The sequence below is a fragment of the Brachyhypopomus gauderio genome, chromosome 6 (genome assembly GCF_052324685.1).
Source record: "Brachyhypopomus gauderio isolate BG-103 chromosome 6, BGAUD_0.2, whole genome shotgun sequence".
Classification (NCBI taxonomy): Eukaryota; Metazoa; Chordata; class Actinopteri; order Gymnotiformes; family Hypopomidae; genus Brachyhypopomus; species Brachyhypopomus gauderio.
The window spans coordinates 26,625,024-26,647,267 of NC_135216.1; the positions used below are offsets into that span (position 1 = coordinate 26,625,024).

General features: G+C 50.3%; 1 protein-coding gene across 3 annotated transcripts in view; it reads right to left on the reverse strand.

Annotated features, from left to right (window-relative positions):
* Positions 1-670: 670 nt before the first annotated feature.
* Positions 671-22,244, reverse strand: part of wnk4b (WNK lysine deficient protein kinase 4b) — an 86,312-nt gene continuing 64,738 nt past the window's right edge. For 2 of the 3 annotated variants that reach the window (XM_077010141.1, XM_077010139.1), the window contains 17 exons: positions 18,167-18,255; positions 16,738-16,957; positions 15,927-16,335; positions 15,376-15,578; positions 14,372-14,445; positions 13,144-13,279; positions 12,734-12,850; positions 11,462-11,635; positions 10,622-10,676; positions 10,378-10,506; positions 10,138-10,266; positions 7,289-8,268; positions 6,371-6,425; positions 4,827-5,367; positions 2,564-2,769; positions 2,378-2,472; positions 671-2,174 (listed from right to left, as the gene is read on the reverse strand). In XM_077010141.1, coding sequence (XP_076866256.1) covers positions 2,172-2,174; positions 2,378-2,472; positions 2,564-2,769; positions 4,827-5,367; positions 6,371-6,425; positions 7,289-8,268; positions 10,138-10,266; positions 10,378-10,506; positions 10,622-10,676; positions 11,462-11,635; positions 12,734-12,850; positions 13,144-13,279; positions 14,372-14,445; positions 15,376-15,578; positions 15,927-16,335; positions 16,738-16,957; positions 18,167-18,255 — 3,615 coding nt within the window. In that variant the 3' untranslated portion in view covers positions 671-2,171. Of the gene's footprint in view, positions 2,175-2,377; positions 2,473-2,563; positions 2,770-4,826; positions 5,368-6,370; positions 6,426-7,288; positions 8,269-10,137; positions 10,507-10,621; positions 10,677-11,461; positions 11,636-12,733; positions 12,851-13,143; positions 13,280-14,371; positions 14,446-15,375; positions 15,579-15,926; positions 16,336-16,737; positions 16,958-18,166; positions 18,256-22,244 lie in introns of all 3 variants that reach the window. The other variant, XM_077010138.1, reaches the window with a different exon arrangement.

Sequence of the window (22,244 nt, forward strand, 5' to 3'; positions counted from 1 at the left end):
TAGAGAGGGTGTGGTGTCTGTAGAGAGGGTGTGGAGTCTAGAGAGGGTGTGGTGTCTAGAGAGGGCGTGGTGTCTAGAGAAGTGTGGTGTCTGTAGAGAGGGTGTGGTGTCTGTAGAGAGTGTGGTGTCTGTAGAGAGGGTGTGGTGTCTCTAGAGAGGGTGTGGTGTCTGTAGAGAGGGTGTGGTGTCTGTAGAGAGGATGTGGTGTCTGTAGAGAGGGTGTGGTGTCTAGAGAAGTGTGGTGTCTGTAGAGAGGGTGTGGTGTCTGTAGAGAGGGTGTGGTGTCTGTAGAGAGGGTGTGGTGTCTGTAGAGAGGGTGTGGTGTCTGTAGAGAGGGTGTGGTGTCTGTAGAGAGGGTGTGGTGTCTCTAGAGAGGGTGTGGTGAATGCAGAGGAGAACAGTCTTTCAGAGGGGGATCTTCTGACAAGGTGCTTCATTCATTCGGTTGTAACAAGGACACTTGCTGGATTCCTGTAATCAGACTGCTGGATTAACAGTGATGATGAGAAGAGTGTGACTCTTGATACATTTCCAGGCCAGCGAATCAATGCAATGTTAAAATGGACAGTAAAAGACTTTATTGCACTCAAAGCACAATCAGTAGGTTGGAAGCAGGTTTGGTGTTCAGGGTTGGACTCCAGTCATTAACACCCACTCAAACACACAGGCCTGCAGTGACCGCTTAGAATAAATTTTTTTTATTATGAATATGTACAATCATTGTTTTGAAAACAAGAATCAAAATGTAAGGGTATAAAAATAAGAGGCACAACGTCGTCATGGCAGTACAACAGTTTTTCTTAGCATAATACAAGCTTAGTTTTTTCATCGAAATATATAAACGTCTCTCCTATTCTTAAAAGAATACAGTCTATTTTCAGGAGTCTCTCCAAACAGGGACAGTTTAAGGCATTTATCGTTTAGATTTCACAGCTTGGTGTCCTCATTGGGTCCTGGCGGTCCTGGCGGTCCTCACGTCCTCGAGCACGGCTTTGCTGCACGGGCAAAGGCATTTGGACGAGGAATGAAGGAGAAACGCTGGTTAACTTCATCACGCATCAAACGCCACTCGAATGTTCAGACTGCGGATGGCATGTAGAGACCGGCGGCTTGCAAAAAAGTGCATTAGGTCAGTTTGTCCAGATCAAGACAAAGAAACGTCTACTGAGAGCAATAATAACAACAATAACAACAACAATAATAACGAAGTTCTCGGCGAGCGGGAGCACAGTGAACCAGGAGCCCGGACGAGTCTGATGCTGCTAACGGGGGCTAGCAAATTTAAAAATCAACATGTGGTGTTTGACCTAAAAATCACAGCGGTGTGTGTGGATGGTTGAATAATAGACAAGCTGCTTCACACACAATAGGATGTCAGCAATAATGAGGCAGCTAGATCAGACCTCAGCTAGATCAGACTGGCCCTTTCTGACCTGATCTAGCCACATGATGGCCAATGATGGACAATAGCAGGTCTGATTACCAGAAGATACATTTTGACGCTTTTTTCTTTTACAAGGTTTTGTTTCTTATAAGCACAGAGCTTTGTGGGCTGATCGTGTATTTTATGGAGTGCATAGATGCATGAGGATGAGTGGAGGATGAGTGGAGGATGTCTGAACTGTCTCGAAATGAACGTGATGATATGAAAGTGATTTGAAACAAAAAATCTGAATATAAAGTTACTTGAATCGGTGCAAAAGAACTGCTCTGTGCAACTCTGAATGTGCAAAACAATCTTGAAATTAAACATGTATTCTATTACCCATTGACAAATGTCAAAAAATATTGTTTGAAATACTTACATTAAAAGCAAAATGTGACCTGTTATGATTGATTTTAAAAAGTCTAAACTTGTAAGTGCCTTTTTGTTTTGAAGATAATATGAATAATAATTTCCTTAAAAATTAGAAATGAAAGTTATTGGTAAATTAAGGAAAAGCCAATTAATTGTTAGCCAAACTGAATTGGAACTTGCGTTCAGCGACCACACCAGCAAGGGCAATGTTGCTACAGAAGCACACAAAACAATGTCTTCCCATTAACATGGACCATGTTGGGATCAAATAAAAGCAAAGTGCTTAATGGTGTCCACTCCAAGCACCCTTATGACTCCATGGGTCATGATGTCACTTCCTCTAAGCAACAGCAGGGTTTAAGTAAAAATGGTGTCACTGGAAGAGAGAGAGAGAAGGAGGACCAAGGATTAGTGTCTGAGTCTCAGTGCTGGTCTAAAGATCAGTATCATCTTAATGACGAGACACTAGTGAGAAGTATCGAGTTCATCTCAGACTAAACCCCCACGGAGTTAATCTCAGACTAACCTCCCGGAGTTAATCTCAGAATAAAACCCCATACTCTGATTGGGGGGGCTCACCACTCTGGCGTAATCAGAAGCAAAAGTCACGCCTTTAGTAGCTCTGTCCTGAGAGCCACCACTACCACCACTCACAGAGTTATTCCACGTGATTCCTGGGGGGGAGAGACATAATCAATGAATGAACCAAAGACACTCCAACACCAACACAGAGTCCACGCTACTAAGTCAGTACAGGAGCAGCACCTGTAGGGGGCAGTATGTCGAGTCTCTGCAGGCTGTTTCTGCGGGAGGACGAGTATCCGCCGCTCTTGGAGAGACGCCGCTGGCGGCTGGACAACATGGCCGCCGGAGACACGATACCGGGGGGAGGAGCCTTACCCACACGCTTGTACAACTCCTCCAACTCACGCTTCTGTGAGGCCTGCAGAGTCTGCACCTCACACAGGTGCCTGAGAGAGAGAGGGGGGAGGGAGAGAGAGAGAGGGGGGGGGGGAGAGAGAGGGGGGGGAGAGAAAGAGAGATGGAGAGAGAGAGGGGGGGAGAGAGAGGGAGAGAGAGGGGGGGGGGGAGAGGGAGAGAGAGGGGGGAGAGAGGGAGGTGGGGGGAGGGAGAGAGAGAGGGGGGGAGAGAAAGAGAGATGGAGAGAGAGGGGGGGAGAGAGATGGAGAGAGAGGGGGGGAGAGAGATGGAGAGAGAGGGGGAGAGAGGGGGGGGAGGGAGAGAGAGAGAGAGGGGGGGAGAGAAAGAGAGATGGGAGGGAGAGAAAGAGAGATGGAGAGAGAAAGAGAGAGAGGGAGGTGGATACAAGAAGGGAGAGCCAATGGAGAGAAAATTTGGTTTGGTGTATTTTTCAAAGCCACTATTCATCACTGGCATCATAAAATAAAACCTGAGAGAGAGAAATCACTCCAGGACCACTCCAGCACTCAGGGAAAGCTGCACCCTGACAATGAGTGTACACTCCAGTAAGTGCATACTTATGTCCTCACTCCACTAAGTGCATACTTATGTCCTCACTCCACTAAGTGCATACTTATGTCCTCACTCCACTAAGTGCATACTTATGTCCTCACTCCACTAAGTGCATACTTATGTCCTCACTCCACTAAGTGCATACTTATGTGCCCATTCCAAGTGCATACTTATGTACTCACTCCAATACATACTTATGTCCTCACTCCAAGCGCATACTTATGTACTCACTCCACCAAGCGCATACTTATGTACTCACTCCACCAAGCGCATACATATGTCCTCACTCCACTAAGGGCATACTTATGTACTCACTCCACCAAGCGCATACATATGTACTCACTCCACTAAGGGCATACTTATGTACTCACTCCACCAAGTGCATACTTATGTACTCACTCCACCAAGCGCATACATATGTCCTCACTCCACTAAGTGCATACTTATGTCCTCACTCCACTAAGGGCATACTTATGTACTCACTCCACCAAGTGCATACTTATGTACTCACTCCACCAAGCGCATACTTATGTATTCAATCCACTAAGCGCACTTATGTCCTCACTCCACTAAGCGCACTTATGTCCTCACTCCACTAAGTGCATACTTATGTCATCACTCCACTAAGGGCATACTTATGTCCTCACTCCACTAAGTGCATACTTATGTACTCACTCCACTAAGCGCATACTTATGTACTCACTCCACTAAGCGCACTTATGTCATCACTCCACTAAGTGCATACTTATGTCATCACTCCACTAAGGGCATACTTATGTCCTCACTCCACTAAGTGCATACTTATGTCATCACTCCACTAAGGGCATACTTATGTCATCACTCCACTAAGGGCATACTTATGTCCTCACTCCACTAAGCGCATACTTATGTACTCACTCCACTAAGTGCACTTATGTCATCACTCCACTAAGTGCATACTTATGTCATCACTCCACTAAGTGCATACTTATGTCATCACTCCACTAAGCGCATACTTATGTACTCACTCCACTAAGCGCATACTTATGTACTCACTCCACTAAGTGCATACTTATGTCCTCACTCCACTAAGTGCATACTTATGTCCTCACTCCACTAAGTGCATACTTATGTCCTCACTCCACTAAGTGCATACTTATGTACTCACTCCACTAAGTGCATACTTATGTCCTCACTCCACTAAGTGCATACTTATGTCCTCACTCCACTAAGTGCATACTTATGTCATCACTCCACTAAGTGCATACTTATGTCATCACTCCAAGTGCATACGCTGTGTGCTGTGAGATTCAGTGTCAAAAGAGCAGGAAGTTTGATTTTCCTGAAGCATTAAGAGAGAATGATTTGCATTGTTTGTGAAATTCCTTTTGTTTATCTGGCTGTCTTGAAAACATGGTTTACATCCTGTTCTGTTGTCCTGGTGTGTTGTAGGGACCCAAGCATCACTGTGATAATGCAGTGATCCTGCAGTGGTTGTGCAGTGATAATGCAGTGAGAGCGTGATCACATGGCCACGCCTCCTGCGGGGACCCACCTCTCTCGGAGCTCCTGAAGCTCCTCCCACATGTCTTCGTCCTCGCTCTCCGTCTCGTCAGTGCTGGCGTATGAGGCGCTGCGCGTGTACCTCAGTGTCCACTGCTGGTTGACGTTTGCGACCGGAGCGCCCCCTGCTGGCCCCTCCCACATGCTCAGGTTTATCCTCTTCTGTCTTGTCCTGCCGTCCCTGTCCTCCTCTTGGACATCACCACTGCCATTAGCGATGACGCCGTCGTCATCGTTGTCCTCGATATCGTTGTCGTCCGCGTCACCGCCGCCCTCTGCTTTCACCGACCTCTCTGGGGTGCTGCTGTCGTCCTTTAACAGCTCAGTGGGTGCTGGGCAGGGCGAGGACACCGTCACGCTGCTCAGACTGGTTTCTGATCCCCCCTGTTCCTCCGTGCTGCTCCCTGATTGGCTGTGGTTGCAGAGTGTCGGGGCCGGGGGAGGTGTTGGTGGGAGGGGCTGTGGAGTTGTGGGTGGGGTTATCTCCATGCTGGGAGTGACCTGAAATCGTCCCACAATGATGGGCTTTGTGTCTGCAAACAGAATAACAAAGTTACAGATAATTTGATAACTGAGAATTGTCTTGTTTTATATACACACATTAAACCTATTTGATTAGTGAGAAGGAATTTGCTTTAAGTGATCAAGTGATTTTAAGGGACACCCAAAAATTCTTGACAGAAAAACATAGTGACAAACGATAACTAGCATCTCTAAAGCTGCAGTTCTGTTTTCTAACTCTAGAGGGAAATCTCACACAATATCTGTGGATACAGTGTGTTCTTACTCTATGGTTGTTTTATAACTGACATATATAACACAATAGCTCAGATGTAATCTGTAAGTTCCATGCTGTTAGAAAGGTAAATAGAAGAAGTCAACTTTACTCTCGCTGTTGAAGAGAGAAGGTGTTCCTGCTACTGCCTTATCAAGACTGGTTATGTGCCAATGACAAACAGGTCAGGGTACAATAATAAACCAGAGGCCATGCAAATCCGGCCTCAGCCAAGCAGGGAAGTGTGTGTGTGTGTGTGTGTGTGTGTGTGTGTGTGTGTGTGTGTGTGTGTGTGTGTGTGTATTGGTGTGTACATGTTGATCTGCTTTTCTCCTTATTAACTGTGTGTTTGTGTGTGAGTGTGTGTGTGTTACAGGGTATGCAGATGTGTGTGTGCTTAACATCCACTTGTATATATAGTACAGTGTACATATGTGGGTTTGTAAACACCTGTAGGTTTGTAAGTGTATCAGATCCTAGATTGCTAAACTGGCTCTTTAAATCCAAACGGGCTCAACTGTTGGCTGACTGCTGACATGTGTGTGTGTGTGTGTGTGTGTGTGTGTGTGTGTGTGTGTGTGTGGGCGTGTTCTTGCACTCTCCGTGTGTGCACAGGGGACAAGTCACCTGATACACCTCTGCTCTACTGTCAGCACTGCTTACACTGTGAAGGTGTTTACCTATTCCTATAACTTATTGATTGGTGTGTGTGTGTGTGTGTGTCTGTGTGTGCACGTTTTTGTGTACATGACTGGCCTTACCCTCAGAGATAGGGGACAGTCTCCTAGCAATATCAGACCCCATCAGAGTGGACACCTGCATGAGGTGGGGAGAGAACACACACACACACACACACGCACACACACACACACACACACACACACATATATATACACACGCACACGCACACGCACACGCACACGCACACGCACACGCACACACACACACACACACACACACACACACACACACACACACACACACACACACACACACACACACACACACACACCCTGTAACTACAGTATTGGTTGCCAACACAATCACACACAGCACACAGCTGAGCTACTCAAATAACAGACAATACCTGTTGTCAGCCACTAGCAGCTGGCAGCGTGTGTGGTGTGGGTGTGTGTTTGTGTGTGTGTGTGTGTGTGTGTGTGGTGTGGGTGTGTGTTTGACTGAATTGCAACATGTACAGAACAGGTTCACATATGCACCTGCGTTGATGAGACCTTGACTGTTCTATTTATAGTGTGAGAAGAACAGGTTTGGGTCTATGGAGGCAGGGAGAGACAAGGACACGCCCACCTGCTTTAGTTTATGGATGGTAGGCGTGGCTTTGGAGCTGGAGCAGCAGAGCCAATCAGTGGGCTCGAAAGGGCACTCTCACTTTTGTTCTACACCAGATGCCAGCTCACCTCGGTGCTAGAGGCTACACAAGACTACCAAGCTAGCTGGTGGCGTCTAGGTTTGCCCTAGGGGTCATCTGGTCATCTGGTAATCTGGTAATCTGGTCATCTCGTCATCTGGTAGTCTGACAGTGTTTTGAGGGCTTTTATTCTGTAGTACTCACACTGCATGTCCATTTGTGTGTATTTGTGTGCATGTGTGTGTCTGTGTGTGTAGTAGTCTGCGTGTGCGGTCTGTAGTCTGCGTGTGCGGTCTGTAGTACTCACCGAGTCCTGTGGGCTGTCTGAGGTAGAGGAGTCTGCGGAGCTGCTGGTGGAGGAAGAGGAGGAGGAAGAGGAGGAGACATGGGGACTCTCCACCTGCATTGGTGGCACCTCTCCGAGGTCTGGCTGGGGGTGAACGTCGGGACTCTCCTGGGACCCTGCAGCTCTGCTCACAACAGGCGGCCTGGCCGCTGTGGTCGGTGCTGTTGCCACTTCTGGAACAGCAGGGGGCGCTCCTAGCTGTGAACCTAGCTGTGATCCTAGCTGTGATCCTAGCTGTGCTGCTAGCTGTGCTGCTAGCTGTGCTCCTAGCTGTGCTCCTCCAGACGAGCTCACGTTGCCTCGCTGAGCCGACACCGCGGCCTCCTCACGCGGATCTGGCCTGAGCGCCTGAGCCTGCATGCGGTCGTCAGAATGTGGGTACCCGTCCACGAACTGGCCCGCCGTCGGCGCCCCCTGGTGGTAGGGAGCCTCGCTCTGGCCCATGGTGGAGTGCTGCTGGTACATGGAGGCGTATCCGGGCAGGTAGCCCTGCGGCAGGCTGCTGGTCATGGTGGTGGGGGGCATGAAGGACTGGGCCACGCTCATGGCCAGCGACAGCACGTTGGCCAGGGAGAAGAGTGGCTGTTGAGAGGGCCCGGCCCACAGGCCCGGAGCCTGGACGTTTGGAGTCACGCTGTGGGCACCAGGGGGCGAGAGAGAGCTCTCGTGCTGACCCACGTCAGCCACCTGCTGAGCTGCGGGAGAGGGGGAGGGGTGGGCGGTGGAGTTGTTGTGGGTGTGTGGAGGTGGGTTGATGGAGACGTTCAGGGGCGCCTGGTTGACTAGGTAGGGGTAAGAGTAATGGGAGTTGGGCAGGAATGGTGGCTTGGGGTACTGCAGGGGTATAGCATGCATCTGATTGGGCAACAGCATGGGGAGAGCATCAGGGCTGGGGTATTGTGGGTAATGGGAGGCAGGAGGAAAGTAGGGCTGGGATGCACCTGTAGGAACAGAGAACCGAAACTAGATTAAAGGTGTGAACAGATAAACTGGATTAAAAGTTTGAACAGAGACACTGGAATAAAGGCGTGAACACAGAACAGAGACGCTGGAGTAAAGGTGGTAAAAGAGACACTGGAGTAAAGGTGGTAACAGAGACGCTGGAGTAAAGGTGGTAAAAGAGACACTGGAGTAAAGGTGGTAACAGAGACACTGGAGTAAAGGTGGTAACAGAGACACTGGAGTAAAGGTGGTAACAGAGACACTGGAGTAAAGATGGTAACAGAGACACTGGAGTAAAGGTGGTAACAGAGACACTGGAGTAAAGGTGGTAAAAGAGACACTGGAGTAAAGGTGGTAACAGAGACACTGGAGTAAAGAGGGTAACAGAGACACTGGAGTAAAGGTGGTAACAGAGACACTGGAGTAAAGATGGTAACAGAGACACTGGAGTAAAGGTGGTAACAGAGACACTGGAGTAAAGGTGGTAACAGCATCTGTGCACGTTCTTCAAAGTAAAACCAAACTTGGTCTATTAGTGGTGTCCTGCTATTTCTAAGTTAGTTAAGAAGTCATGTATACAGCAATAAGGGAGGTTGGGAACTGGCTGCTAAATTAAAACGTAGGATAAAAAGATTGAAATATGCCTGGAATAGTGTGTGAAGTTGCAAATGCCATGACATAAGTGGAAGTGTGTGGATCACAGCACTGTGGTCAGTAGAGGGGAGAATGACCCAGTATTCAGCCGCGTTATGCAACATCTTCACACCCCCTAGGATCACAGCCAGTTTTCCACGCTGCCTACATTAACTCACTGAATGACTAGGCTGTGTTCTCCCGGAGCTGTGTTTTTAAAGAAGTGCTCGTCCATGTTTTCCTGGTGTGCGAGAGCGTTAAAAACACATGAGAAGGGGGAGGACCGTGTTCAGGGACGGCTGTGCGCAGAGCAGGCCTGGCTCGCACTACGTTTGGAGCACAGGACATGAGCTACTCTTTGGCTGTGTGTGTGTGTGTGTGTGTGTGTGTGTGTGTGTGTGTGTGTGTGTGTGTGTGTGTGTGTGTGTGTGTGTGTGTGTGTGCGCGCGCGCACGCGCACACACACAGACTGCAGAGGAGGACATCAAAACATCCGTGCTAGCGCTGTTCATTTGATTGAGCAGAGCGGAGACATGGCCTGGTGTGTCATTAGTAGAAGCAGGCGTCCATCCGCGCAAGACCACGCCAGCGCCTTCCACTTCAAACCTGCAGGTATCAAACGCATCAGACTCCCGTCGCCATGGAGACGGGCCTGTTTTGATTCTTCGTCGTGAGGGGAGGGTGGCTGGGGTGGGTGCTGAAAATAACACGCGGCCTTTGGGGCAGCAGTGTGCCGAACAAAGAGACAGCATGCGGATCGACTTTGCTCCGTGGACACGTCCGGACCAAAGCTCAGTTCAGTCAATCCTCATCGAAGCGCCAGTGAAAAGCTAACGAGCGGCTAACGAGTGCAGTAGCTAACGGGTTGGCCTTCCTGCTGGAGAGGACACAAACGGATGCGTTCAAAGTGCTTCAAAACACAGAGCAAGTGTACAACGACCCACAGCAGTGAGCAGGCGAGCAGGTGTGAGGAGACGACTGCGTCTGGCCCGAGTGTCTGTGTGGGTGACAGAGGTGCTCAATTCATAACGCCTCAGGCGACCGGCGGAGCTCAGGTGACGGATGAAAGAACGTGGGTGGTGCCTGGTGAGCGTGTCCGCCACACCTGTCCAGGAGCACGCAGTCGGGACACGAAGACGCCGGTGAGCGTCTGATGGGATTCGGCCCAACAGCGGCCCTGACAGACAGGCAGAGAGACAGACTAATTATGTAGAGGGGATAGCAGGTGTGGGTACCTGAGTTGTGAAAGGACTGGGAGCGAAGGGGGCGGAACGGTGGACCGGCATCAGAGTCACAATAAATGTCTCCGCCCACTCCGGGGGAGGAGCCACGCATCACCTGTCCTGCAGCTGCTGCTGTGTAATCTGAGTGACGCACACAAACACATAGGAGGACGCTGCAGGTCATCACAGACGGACACGTGTAATAGGAGGGGGTGGTCATATGGGCGGGTCTTGGATGGGTGTGGGAGGTACCTGAGGTGTGGAAGGACTGCGAGCGGAGTGGACGCACGGGCACGGCCGCATCAGGGTCAAGGTAATAGTCTCCGCCCAGCGCAGGGGAGGAGCCTCGGGTCACCTGACCCACACTGACCCCCGTGTAGTCTGAAACATGCAAACAATTAACACACTGCTATTAAAGGCCTTACTGTGGAGGGTGGGGGGGGGGGCATCTGATATTATTATAATTAGATGATATTTCATATGGTGTGTGTGTTACCTGGCAGGGAGGAGGAGGAGTGTGTGCGTGCCAGCCCCTGGGTGTGCAGTTCAGGCTGTGAAATGACACATTAGACATGATATGGGCACATTAAACACACTGCACTGATTACTGACTCTAGCCCCGCCTCCACAGGAACTGCCCCTCCCACCCCCGGATGTTTATGGTAAAAACGGCGTCAGCGGCGCAGCGTAAGGTTAGAGTGACGTTGGTGTCTCACGGTAGCTACTCGTTAGCCAGTAAGGAACCTGCTGTAATTTGAGAGCCGTCTTAAGGTTAATTTCTCCACTTTACACTGTTCATGTCTCAAAACGGTAATCTCAAGCACAGGGAAGTACTTAGTCCACACCAGTTATGTCTGCCAATCTACGGGGTAATCTATATAAGACAAGATTCTCATCTTCTGGACAGTAAAATGGAGAGAGATAAAGAGGAAAGGAGGCAGAAAGAGGGAGGGAGAGAGGGGGAGAGGGAGGGAGAGAGAGAGGGAGAGATGTTGGGAGATGAAAGGTTAGTAGGCCAGATTTGACCTAGGGCTGTAAGAATGGTGCAGGTCTATTCTGGTCACACGGTTGCCTCTGCAGTGACGAACCCTTTCAGCACATGAACACAGACTCTCCCAGAGGTCTGAGAGACACAACAGCTCCTCTGTGCCAAGTTTGGAGTTGAAATGGACCGTTCCGTCATGAAGGGCTGAGAATAAACTACAGTGACTCGTGAACAATGATGTCATTTCTGTGAACGTCTGATTACCGGACCAGCGTGTGTGGACATCATCTCACTCAGGACTCGGGGTTTGGAGCTGCACGTGTGAAGGCGGGGCAGGGGCGCGTAACTCACGTGGGAGGCCGAGAGGGTCGCGGCTGCGGTCAGGTGGGGCAGGTGGGGGGCGTGGGTGGGGTCCGGCTGCTCCAGGCTCTCTCGTTTCATCAGGGCCTCGGCGTGGTGGATGATGTCCCTCATGCGGTGCAGGAAGCCGTCCTTCTCCGCTGGCAGGATGAACTCGTTGTGTACCTGCGCACGGGCGGGGGGGGGGGGGGGACCATTGAGGGGTTGGAATGGAAATAATAGCAATATGTGGGATGGTGGGGCACTATGGAGTATTGTGGAGTACTGTGGAGTATTGTGGAGTTCTGTGGTTTATTGTGGAGTACTGTGGTTTATTGTAGAGTAACAACACAGTAAGAACAGGGCCTGTGTACACAGGCCAAACTCAGATTAGATATATACATCTAGATTAGATATACTGGCCAACCTTGCTTTGAACTCTTAGTTTCAGCCTAAAAGCATAATGTGGTTAACAATTAAATAAAGCTGGCAGACCATTGAGCCTATTATTATTATTATTATTATTATTATTACTATTATTACTATTATTATTATTATTATTAACTAAAGTAATGCTGACTGGACTGTAGTGTATTGACTTTACCCCCATTTAATGTAGCAGTTACTGCTACTATAGAACATTACTTGAATTATTATTATTGGATATTTAATCAAAATAATTACAAACATCTTAGAAAATAGTTCTGCCATTCTGCTTGAACAGTGAACCTCAGGCACCAGTCATGGGAGTATTAAGCCGTTTGTTAGGTGGAGTTTGGAGACATGAGGTAAAAAGGTCAAAGTATCAGGTAAACACTTAAGGTACAACCAGAGACACGCGTGGTGGAACAACAACAGGGACGTCATAAGAAGATCAGTTTTCAGCCAGCGGCAGCTGAGGTTACTACAAGGACATCCGGGCCGACAGATCCGGGAGAGATTAGCATAAACCAAAACATGGAAGCTAAGGCCTTGAGTTCCTCCTGCCCTTGAAGAGCAACCTCACGGCGGTCCTGAAGCTCTACTGCTACCGCACAAGACCTCCTGGTCCTTCCTCCTCACCATGACCAACTCCCTGCTGGTCAGGCACAAAGCACTGAACAGCGTTAGCAGTTTTGAGTGAAGCCATCTAAGTTCAGTTACGTTTACACTGAACCGATATGAATGAATATTAATTAGGTCGTTCATGAATATTTATATTAGGTTGTTAATGAATATTAATATTGTGTCATTAATGAGCAGACCATTCAACAGCAGTGCTGAGCGTTGGTGGCAGGTGCTCACCATCACCGTGGCGATGTCCTCAGGGTTGTCGCCATCCAGGTCGAACTTGAACGTCACCATCTTGCTGTTGTGGGTCTGCAGCTGGCACTCAACCACTCGATCCACTTTGTCCGACAGCTTCGTTCATGCGAGAGGAAAGCGAGTGAGTGGAGCCCCACACACACACACACACACACACACACACACACACACACACACACACACACACACACACACACAAAAGACTAGAGCTCCATGGATGGCCTGAACTAGGCTAATTTTAACAATTAAGTTCTTGACTGTGGACGCCGGGCCTGTAGAGTGTGCTACAGAGGGAGCAGGGATGGCTGGACTGTAGATGTAGCTGAACTAGTTTAACTAGCTGGGCTGCACGAGAGCTCGTGTTTGATTGGCTGCGGTCGTCTCCGTACCGCTGTGATTCGGAGTCGTGAGCGTGTCCTCTTCCTCAGCAGTTTACTTCCTGTGCGCTTGCTGGGACCTTTGGAGCTCATCTCCGATAGGCCCTCGTTGCCGTCACTCAAGCCAGACGTGACATCAGAGGCGTAACTGTTAATAGAGGACATGTCAGGTGATCATGTGACTAATCCGTGAGATAAAGGTGAAAAATAAAAACAGAAACGACATCAGCGAATGAATACAGCAGATCTTAGGGAATAAAATGTATAACCGTGTTCACGGCACAAACCTGCTGAAACGTCAGCTAATGCTGAAACATGAGCTAATGCCTTCAAATAACTGTAGGCCTGATCTCAGCCCGTATAAAGCACGTGTCTTATAAAGCAGCTGTGGGCATTCACTGCCAACTGCAGCACAGTGATGTCAGGCCAGTGCGAGCGCCAGTGTGAGCGCCAGTGCCTGACAGAAGGAAACAGACGCACGAGACCATCACTGGGGCCGTGTGTCCGTGAGCTGTGTGGCTGCCTCATTTCACGCCTGGCTTAAAGCATGATCTCCCTTTCACATGGGATTACTGGACACACAACACCAGGGCAACCTCCCACTCGTACAGTGTGTGTGTGTGTGTGTGTGTATGTGTGTGTGCACATGTGGCTGAGAGTCATACAGCAAGATAAGCACTCTTAAGTAGAACATCAATATCACCTAGCTTCTGAATTTACAGTGTGTGCATGTGTGTGGGTGTGTGTGTGTGGGTGTGTGTGTGATGTGTGTCACAGTTATAGATCATCCAGCAAAGCCAACACAGCATTGAATGCATACATGAATCTCTTTAAACTCCTGACATCAAAACAAGGATGAAGGGAAAAATATTTGTTCACATGCAAAACACACACACACACACACACACACACACACACACACACACACACACACACACACACACACACACACACACACACACACACACACACACACACACACACACACACACACACACACACACACACACACACACACACACTTTGGTTGGGACATGATCTAATCTGACTTTGATAGCATGTACTCCATCTGTTACCACAGACATTATAGTGAGCAAATCACACTGCTACTCTAAAAGCCCTGAGTTGTTTAAATGGAGACGATGAACTGAAACTTAATGTTGTGAATGACACTTAATGTCAGAATTAACCTACCAGAGATATAACGTCATGAAGTTTAAATGTGGGTTGCTATGGTTACCTGTCGACGGGAGAAGAGAAACCACTGGCACCACTGAAGTGGGCTCGCTCGGCATTATGGGACACGGCAATGCTCTGCAGGGGGACGTAATACAAAGAGAGAGGGTGAGACAGTGAGAGAGAGACAGAGAGAGAAAAATGGGTAGAGACACAGAGAGAGAGAGAGAGAGAGAGAGAGAGAGAGAGAGAGAGAGAGAGAGAGAGAGAGAGAGAGAGAGAGAGAGAGAGACAGGGAGTGACAGAAAGGCGGAAAGGAGACAGACAGGCCAATAAAATGAGGAGATTGGGTAAACGCACTATTACGTGGGCTGTTTTGCCCAAGCAGGTCAGGCCCAGGGGAACAGGGACGTATGTGGAGTGTGTGTGTGTGTGTGTGTGTGTGTGTGTGTGTGTGCGCGTGTGTGAGCTGCCACTCAGCTGTTATAACACTGCTGTAATGTTTCTCAACCTCTTCAGCTACTGCTGCGTTCTACAGCTAGTAATGAACCAGGCAGCAGAGGCACCCTGTCTCACACGCGCATCTCTGACACACCCTGTCAATCATCCTCAGCCCCACCCCCTGCTCTCAATCTCCCAGTCATTAGTGATCCAGTTCACCTGTTACCACTTCTCCCCTGTCCTATTTAAACCCCGCAGGTGCTGAACCCCAACAGCCTGCCACACAGCCCCCGACCGTGCTACCGGGCCTGGTCTGAATGCTCTATGTCGTTTTTATCCTTTTTTTCGCCAACTTGGGCTTTTACTTTCGCTTTAATCAATAAGATGTCGTCTTCGTCTACCACCGTTGACTCTCTCCCATGTGGGAAAAGTCACAGTATCTCATCACCTTATCCTTTATCTTCACATTCTGCGCAAGACACAACCAATGATGCAGTAACGGGGAAACAGAGATGCCCCTGAGCCTTTCAAATAACCCAGTGGCAAAGCTAGCAGTGAAGGCTTTGCATGGTCACTGCTAATAGCCCCTCCCCCTGAAGCCCCTCCCCCTGCAGAAGGACCACTCACCGAGGGGAAGCGCAGGCCGGGGACTTGTACAGCCTGGGCATGCTGCGCTTCTGTGGGTGGGCCTTCAACCACTGGAACTTCCACATGTGCCATCTCATTGGGCCACAGCGCAGGTGAGTGGGCGGGGTTTGTCACAGGGGGCAGGCTTTCGGATAGCTCTTGAAGCCCCGAGGAACTGAGGTAGCCGTCTGTCTCGCAGTCCGCTGCCATGGCAACCGGGACAAAAACAGATGAAAAAGAAAAAAATTTTTTCAGGCACTTGAGCGCTAATGCTTGTACTGTATTAAAATGAGCAGATCCAGAGTCACCACAGGTACGCCCACACAAGGAAACAAGATCACTGAGCTTAAAGTCGGGAGGAAGGAAAGCAGATACCCTTTTATGGAAATAGTTTAAGTAAATGACAACAATGAGGCAAACAAAATGATAGACCGAGTTAGAATGACGTTAGCCTCAACGCTAACCACGTTAGCCTCACCGCTAGCCACGTTAGCCTTGTTAAGCTCGTTTGCGGTGAGCCCCGCCTTTAACCCCACAGCCCACACACTTACACGTGGCCGAGGAGCAGCTGGTCTGGTGGATGCTGTAGAGAGGCTGCTTGTCCGTTTCCGGCTCCTCCACTTCTGCTGTGAAGCTGGCGTTGATCCCAGAGTCCACGGAGCTGTTGGCCGTGGACAGCATGGGGCCGGACACCGTGACTGTGGGCGGGGTTTGGGCCGGGCCGGTCACGGGGGGCTCGGCTGACGGCTGTGCCTGAGGGGGCGGGGCGACGGGGGCGGGAGCTTCCGCCTCTGCGCTGTGCTCTGCCTCCTCCTCGATGGCCTCTACCTCACGCCTCTTCTGCGCCTCCTCGGCCTGCCGTCGGAGTTTCTCCCGCTGGCGTTTGATGGTGGTGACGCGGTCACGGATGGCCTTAGCCACCAGCTTGTAGTCGGCGTCACAGACGAAGCCGAGCACCACCTGGGCCAGCAGAGGGAGGAAGAGGATTAGCTCTTCACTTCATAGTGGACGTTGCCACCTCTGTAGAGTTGGCACTCTGGAATGTGTAGTCCAGAGTCAGTGCTCCAGAGGCAGGGTTCTAGAGTCAGGGTTCTAGAGTCAGTCCTCCAGAGTCAGGGTTCCAGAGTCAGTGCTCTAGAGTCAGGGTTCTAGAGTCTGTACTCTAGAGTCTGTGCGCCAGAGTCAGTGCTCTAGAGTCAGGGTTCTAGAGTCAGTGCTCTAGACTCAGTCCTCCAGAGTCAGTGTTCTAGAGTCAGGGTTCTAGAGTCAGTGTTCCAGAGTCAGTGCTCTAGAGTCAGGGTTCTAGAGTCAGTGATCCAGAGTCGCTGCTCTAGAGTCTGTGCGCTACAGACAGATGCTCACCATCTCCTGAGCCACCTCCTCCGGTACGTCCTTGTAGAGCTCGAAGAGGAACTCGATGGCGTTGTTGTCCTTGTATTTGCCGTGGAGCTTCTTGGTGTCGTCCATGCGGAGCCAGAGCTTCAGGCCAGACTTCCTCATGTCGTCCTCCTCAGCCAGCTCCACGTGCACGCCGTTGTTCTCCTGGAAGAAGGGGTGCTCCAGCAGGTCCTGGATGGTGTACCTGGCCAACAGGAACACAGCCAGAGAAGCAATGACACATCTCCCACCAGAATATGGAGAAATACGTCTTTCATAGTGTTGGGCTGTAAATATAATGGTTATGGCCTGTGTTATATGATACGCTTTTCTGGAGGAAGAACATCAAATTGCTACTCTGTCCATTAACCGCAGCCTACAGGCAGTCTGCAAATAAACCCGTCTAGCGACGCGGCACTGATGGAGAAGGAGAGATGAAATGCTGATCTCCTGGTTTCTGGTGTGTGGGATTACCACCCTCACCCCGCAGTCTCAGCCCACACACTGCGAGCGTGCGGTTTTGTGAGCGGAGTGGGCACCGTAAACACAGATCAGCCGCTAGCTCTATATTAGCTGTCACAAGCCTGGCATGGACCGTCTGCTCGGCGAGCGCGACTCAACCCGGGGGAGTGATCCGCGTGATCCGTGTGATCCACATGATCTGTGTGATCCACGTGATCCTCGTGATCCTCCGGGCGTTTGCAACACTCGCTAATGTCAAGGTTGTGAATATCTTGTTAATGAATTATCAATGCCATATCAGGACAGACAGACGTGGCCGTATGTTGTAACAATTTGTGGAGACATTAGAATCATGTCAGTCTTAGATGACAAACGCTATGTGATCAGTCATTTAAGCGTAAATCGTATTGTTGGGTATAATTTAAATGAATATTGTATTATAATATTGTATGTCCTGAACAGTTTTGCTTATCTATGGAGTGCTCTCACTATCTGTGGCACGTGTGAGGGATGAACGATAGTGAAGACCTCAGCAGAGGTTCTGGCCCTCCAGTGCTGTGTCTTAGACCAGAATAATATCATCTACTGACTTCTTCTTCAAGGATCTACTGGCTTCTCTGTTTGGCACTGGTGTATCTGTTGCCCCCTGGGGGCAGGAAGTGCATGTCTCAGGGTGCTGCACTGTGTTAGTGCCTGCAAAGCCCCTATGGTGCTGCTTTAATGTCAGAGCGGCATGATCATGGATATCGTCATTAGGCTGTCAAGAGCTGGAAAAACCAGCCTGGCTGGTATTAATGGACGTTGATGGGAACACGTTAGCATATGTGTGCACGAAAACACACACACACACACGCACGCACACACACACAGCACTTATAGTTAATTATTTTCCAAGTGGTAGAGCGTTCGTCCTGCAGACTCAAATGATGGTGTGTGCAAACGTTCCACTCACCTTTCATCTTTGTTCATGCGGATACAGCCCTCTATGATCTCCTTTAACTCTGGGACTTTTACTTTGAAAAAACTGTCCGGCTTCATGCCCTGTGAGGGAAAGACAGCGAAAGGGAGAAGATGACAGATGTATCAGATGAATGTGCTATGGAAAATGTAAAATAAATGTACTGGTCCAGAAGAGATCTTTAAACCATAAACGTACTCGCTTTCTTCTCTCTGGCGCGCACACACACACACACACACACACACACACACACACACACACACATGGCTGACACCATGTAGTGTAGGCACAGCAGAACATTGTTCCAGCGTGTGTTCCCTAATCAAAAGCTTTCAGTCTGCGTTTATGGCATTAGTGCTGACGTTACTTTAATAACATCTGCAGTACCAACAGAAGCAGGCGAGCAGGAGACCCTTCCACACCAGGGAGGTGTTCCTCTCCGAGTGTTCCTCTGCGTTAATTCGTCGGTGCGGCCCAAGACGTGGATGGGCAGCAGTGTGGCTGGAAATGTCAAGTTGTTTGTTTGTTGGAGCAACGACGTTCTTGAGTGTTGGTCTAAGACCTGCATTGTTTAACTGGGCATTTTATCTGTTTGGCGTCTAACTTTTTACATCGTTTAGCTGTACCCTATTAAATTTAGCGACAAATTTAATAGAAATGAGTGCAGAGTGTCCATGTGGGTTGTTGACGTACTCAGAAGGTGTTTCTTGTTTAGCTCAAATGTATCATTGGGGTTGGATATAGAGGAATACAGATCTGCGAAATGGTACGTGCTGTTCACTGTCATTTTTCTCGTTCACTGTTCTGGCTGGCCTTATTTAGGCTACTGCAGTAATAAATGGGGATTGTAGAACTTCCCGTGAGACGGGGTCATCCCTGACCAGCTGTCTGCTCCTGTTACCTCCTCTACACATTCGTTATTCCCAACCGCTGCGGGATCCCCGTTCAAAAGTACGGCAGGTTGGACAAGTCTGCAGACTTCACACCAGCTCAGGCAAGATGCAGCATGCACACAAGAAGCCACGAGCCCTCGTGTGGACAGCGTGGGAGAGAGCATGAGACAGAAGGAGAAGGTAGGAGGTAGAGACGTGAGCAGAACCCGCCCGAGACTACTGGACCTCCACTAGGAACAGAACTCTGGAACCAGAGGGCCACGCAGCAAAACCTCACAGATGTGCCGATTTGCCAAACTCCTGCCTGAAGGCCCTCCATCCAGATGGTGGGGGCCTTCACACGACTCCTGGCTCCCTCCCTCCCATCCCGAGCCAAAGTTCTCCTTCTTCTTTACCACTGATGCCTTTCCTTCAACAATTTTTAAAAGGCACCAATTTCTGTTTTCGAGGTCCTGGCTTCCGAGCGTCAGAGAATGTTCCATGGACCACTTTAACCACAGAAATATCCGTCCGGCCTCCAGCCCAAGTGATCTGATCCACATTCCATGTAAAGAACCGGACATTATGCTGTTCCGAAAGTACAGAACCTCTTAAATGGTTCCTATTTTGAGTTTCTTGCCACGGTAGAAGGCTTTTAAGGTGTGAGCTCACAGTTTTGGAATGCTGCGTTGCCTTTGTCAGCGTCACCTCCGAATCCGACACCTGTAAACACCCGAGGGCCAGCGTGGCGGCCCCGTCAGGCCCAGAACTTCATGCACCTCGTCAAGGCGGCACTTGGCCAGCTGCTCTCAGGCGCTGTATCCAACAACTTTCCACCTCATCAATTTTGCACTCTGGTTTGACCCGTTTTGCGTTTCCAGCCGAGCAACCCGAGACCTTGGCTCCGCCCCACCGCCCCTCCTCCCCGCGGGAACACGACGGCCGCTCGTCAGAGCCGAGCTCCTCGCCGCAGGCCCGTGCCGTCGCCACGGTCCGGCACGTGCACAGTGACGAACGTTAGGTGTTAGGAAATCACTTTTGTCCGTTAACTGATCCTAAAATCCTCGACTTGTGCGTCTGCAGCATGCCTAGCTCTGACCACAGCTACAGGCTACGCAATGGGCTTCTCAGTCTCCTGTCCTTCTTAACAGGGCAATGTGCTTTAACAGCACGTCCTCGTTCATGGACACGTATTAGCGAGAAGACGTAATGCTCCAACTTGCAGCACTTCTGGACTAATTAGGTGTGAAGCATGTCACATGTCAGGGGGCAGAGGGCGGGTGTCTCATAAAACAGTGGGACAGAACCAGCTGCCCTTCAGCTGAGTGGGGACAGGTCGTCATCAGGAGGTGGTCTGGGGACAGGTCGTCATCAGGAGGTGGTCTGGGGACAGGTCGTCATCAGGAGGTGGTCTGGGGACAGGTCGTCATCAGGAGGTGGTCTGGGGACAGGTCGTCATCAGGAGGTGGACAGGGGACAGGTCGTCATCAGGAGGTGGTCTGGGGACAGGTCGTCATCAGGAGGTGGACAGGGGACAGGTCGTCATCAGGAGGTGGTCTGGGGACAGGTCGTCATCAGGAGGTGGACAGGGGACAGGTCGTCATCAGGAGGTGGACAGGGGACAGGTCGTCATCAGGAGGTGGTCTGGGGACAGGTCGTCATCAGGAGGTGGTCTGGGTACAGGTCGTCATCAGGAGGTGGTCTGGGGACAGGTCGTCATCAGGAGGTGGACAGGGGACAGGTCGTCATCAGGAGGTGGACAGGGGACAGGTCGTCATCAGGAGGTGGTCTGGGGACAGGTTGTCATCAGGAGGTGGACAGGGGACATGTCGTCATCAGGAGGTGGTCTGGGGACAGGTCGTCATCAGGAGGTGGACAGGGGACAGGTCGTCATCAGGAGGTGGTCTGGGGACAGGTCGTCATCAGGAGGTGGTCTGGGTACAGGTCGTCATCAGGAGGTGGTCTGGGGACAGGTCGTCATCAGGAGGTGGACAGGGGACAGGTCGTCATCAGGAGGTGGTCTGGGGACAGGTTGTCATCAGGAGGTGGTCTGGGGACAGGTCGTCATCAGGAGGTGGACAGGGGACATGTCGTCATCAGGAGGTGGTCTGGGGACAGGTCGTCATCAGGAGGTGGTCTGGGGACAGGTCGTCATCAGGAGGTGGACAGGGGACAGGTCGTCATCAGGAGGTGGTCTGGGGACAGGTCTTCATCAGGAGGTGGTCTGGGGACAGGTCGTCATCAGGAGGTGGTCTGGGGACAGGTCGTCATCAGGAGGTGGACAGGGGACAGGTTATCATCAGGAGGTGGTCTGGGGACAGGTCGTCATCAGCTGATCACATGCAGATGTAGCTTGCCCTAGCAGGCCTTTCTCACTGCTCAGCGCTGGTGGTGTTGTGGTCAGGGACTCCGGGTCTGGGTCTGGACTGGGCCGCGGGGCCGCGGAAAGAACGGAAGGTGTGACACAACCATCAGACAGGAACGCCTGCAGAGCGGGCCGGCTGACGTGGAGTTGCCCCAGGGGGCAGTTGCTTGTTGCCCCTCTCTGCCCTGCTCTTTTGTTTTGTCATACTGCGTTAATGTGTAGTCACACCAGATGTGCGTGGTGACCTTTAAAAGCTGGAGGGACCTGCATGACACTCAAATGAACATTTAGTGTTTAAGAACCAACCATAGCCGTCCACTTCCATAAACCTGCTCAACATTCAGCTTGTCCTCCCTCAGGTCCCATGTACTTGCCCGTTCTCCATCAGGTCCCATGTACTTGCCTGTTCTCCCTAAGGTCCCATGTAAGTGCCTGTCCTCTCTCAGGTCCCATGTAAGTGCCTGTCCTCCCTCAGGTCCCATGTACTTGCCTGTTCTCCCTAAGGTCCCATGTAAGTGCCTGTTCTCCCTCAGGTCTATTGGCTATTGTGCCATATTGTAAAGCAATGAAGCCTAAACAGACATAATCCCTGTGAGGGAATCTGTGTTGGACTTAAAGGATCTGGCAAGACGTGTGAGTGCCATTTTAGTTAATCTGTTTATGTAACCCCCTCTTGAAGCACAGGATTATTTTTAGATGAGTGTGTTTATCCAGACAGACCAGGCAAAGGTGATCCTTCAATACAGTGTACTGATCCTTCAAGATAGTGTGAACTGTTTGAAGAAAGTCTTCTAAACCGGCCAAAGGACTTGTATGAGATCCATGTGAATGAATA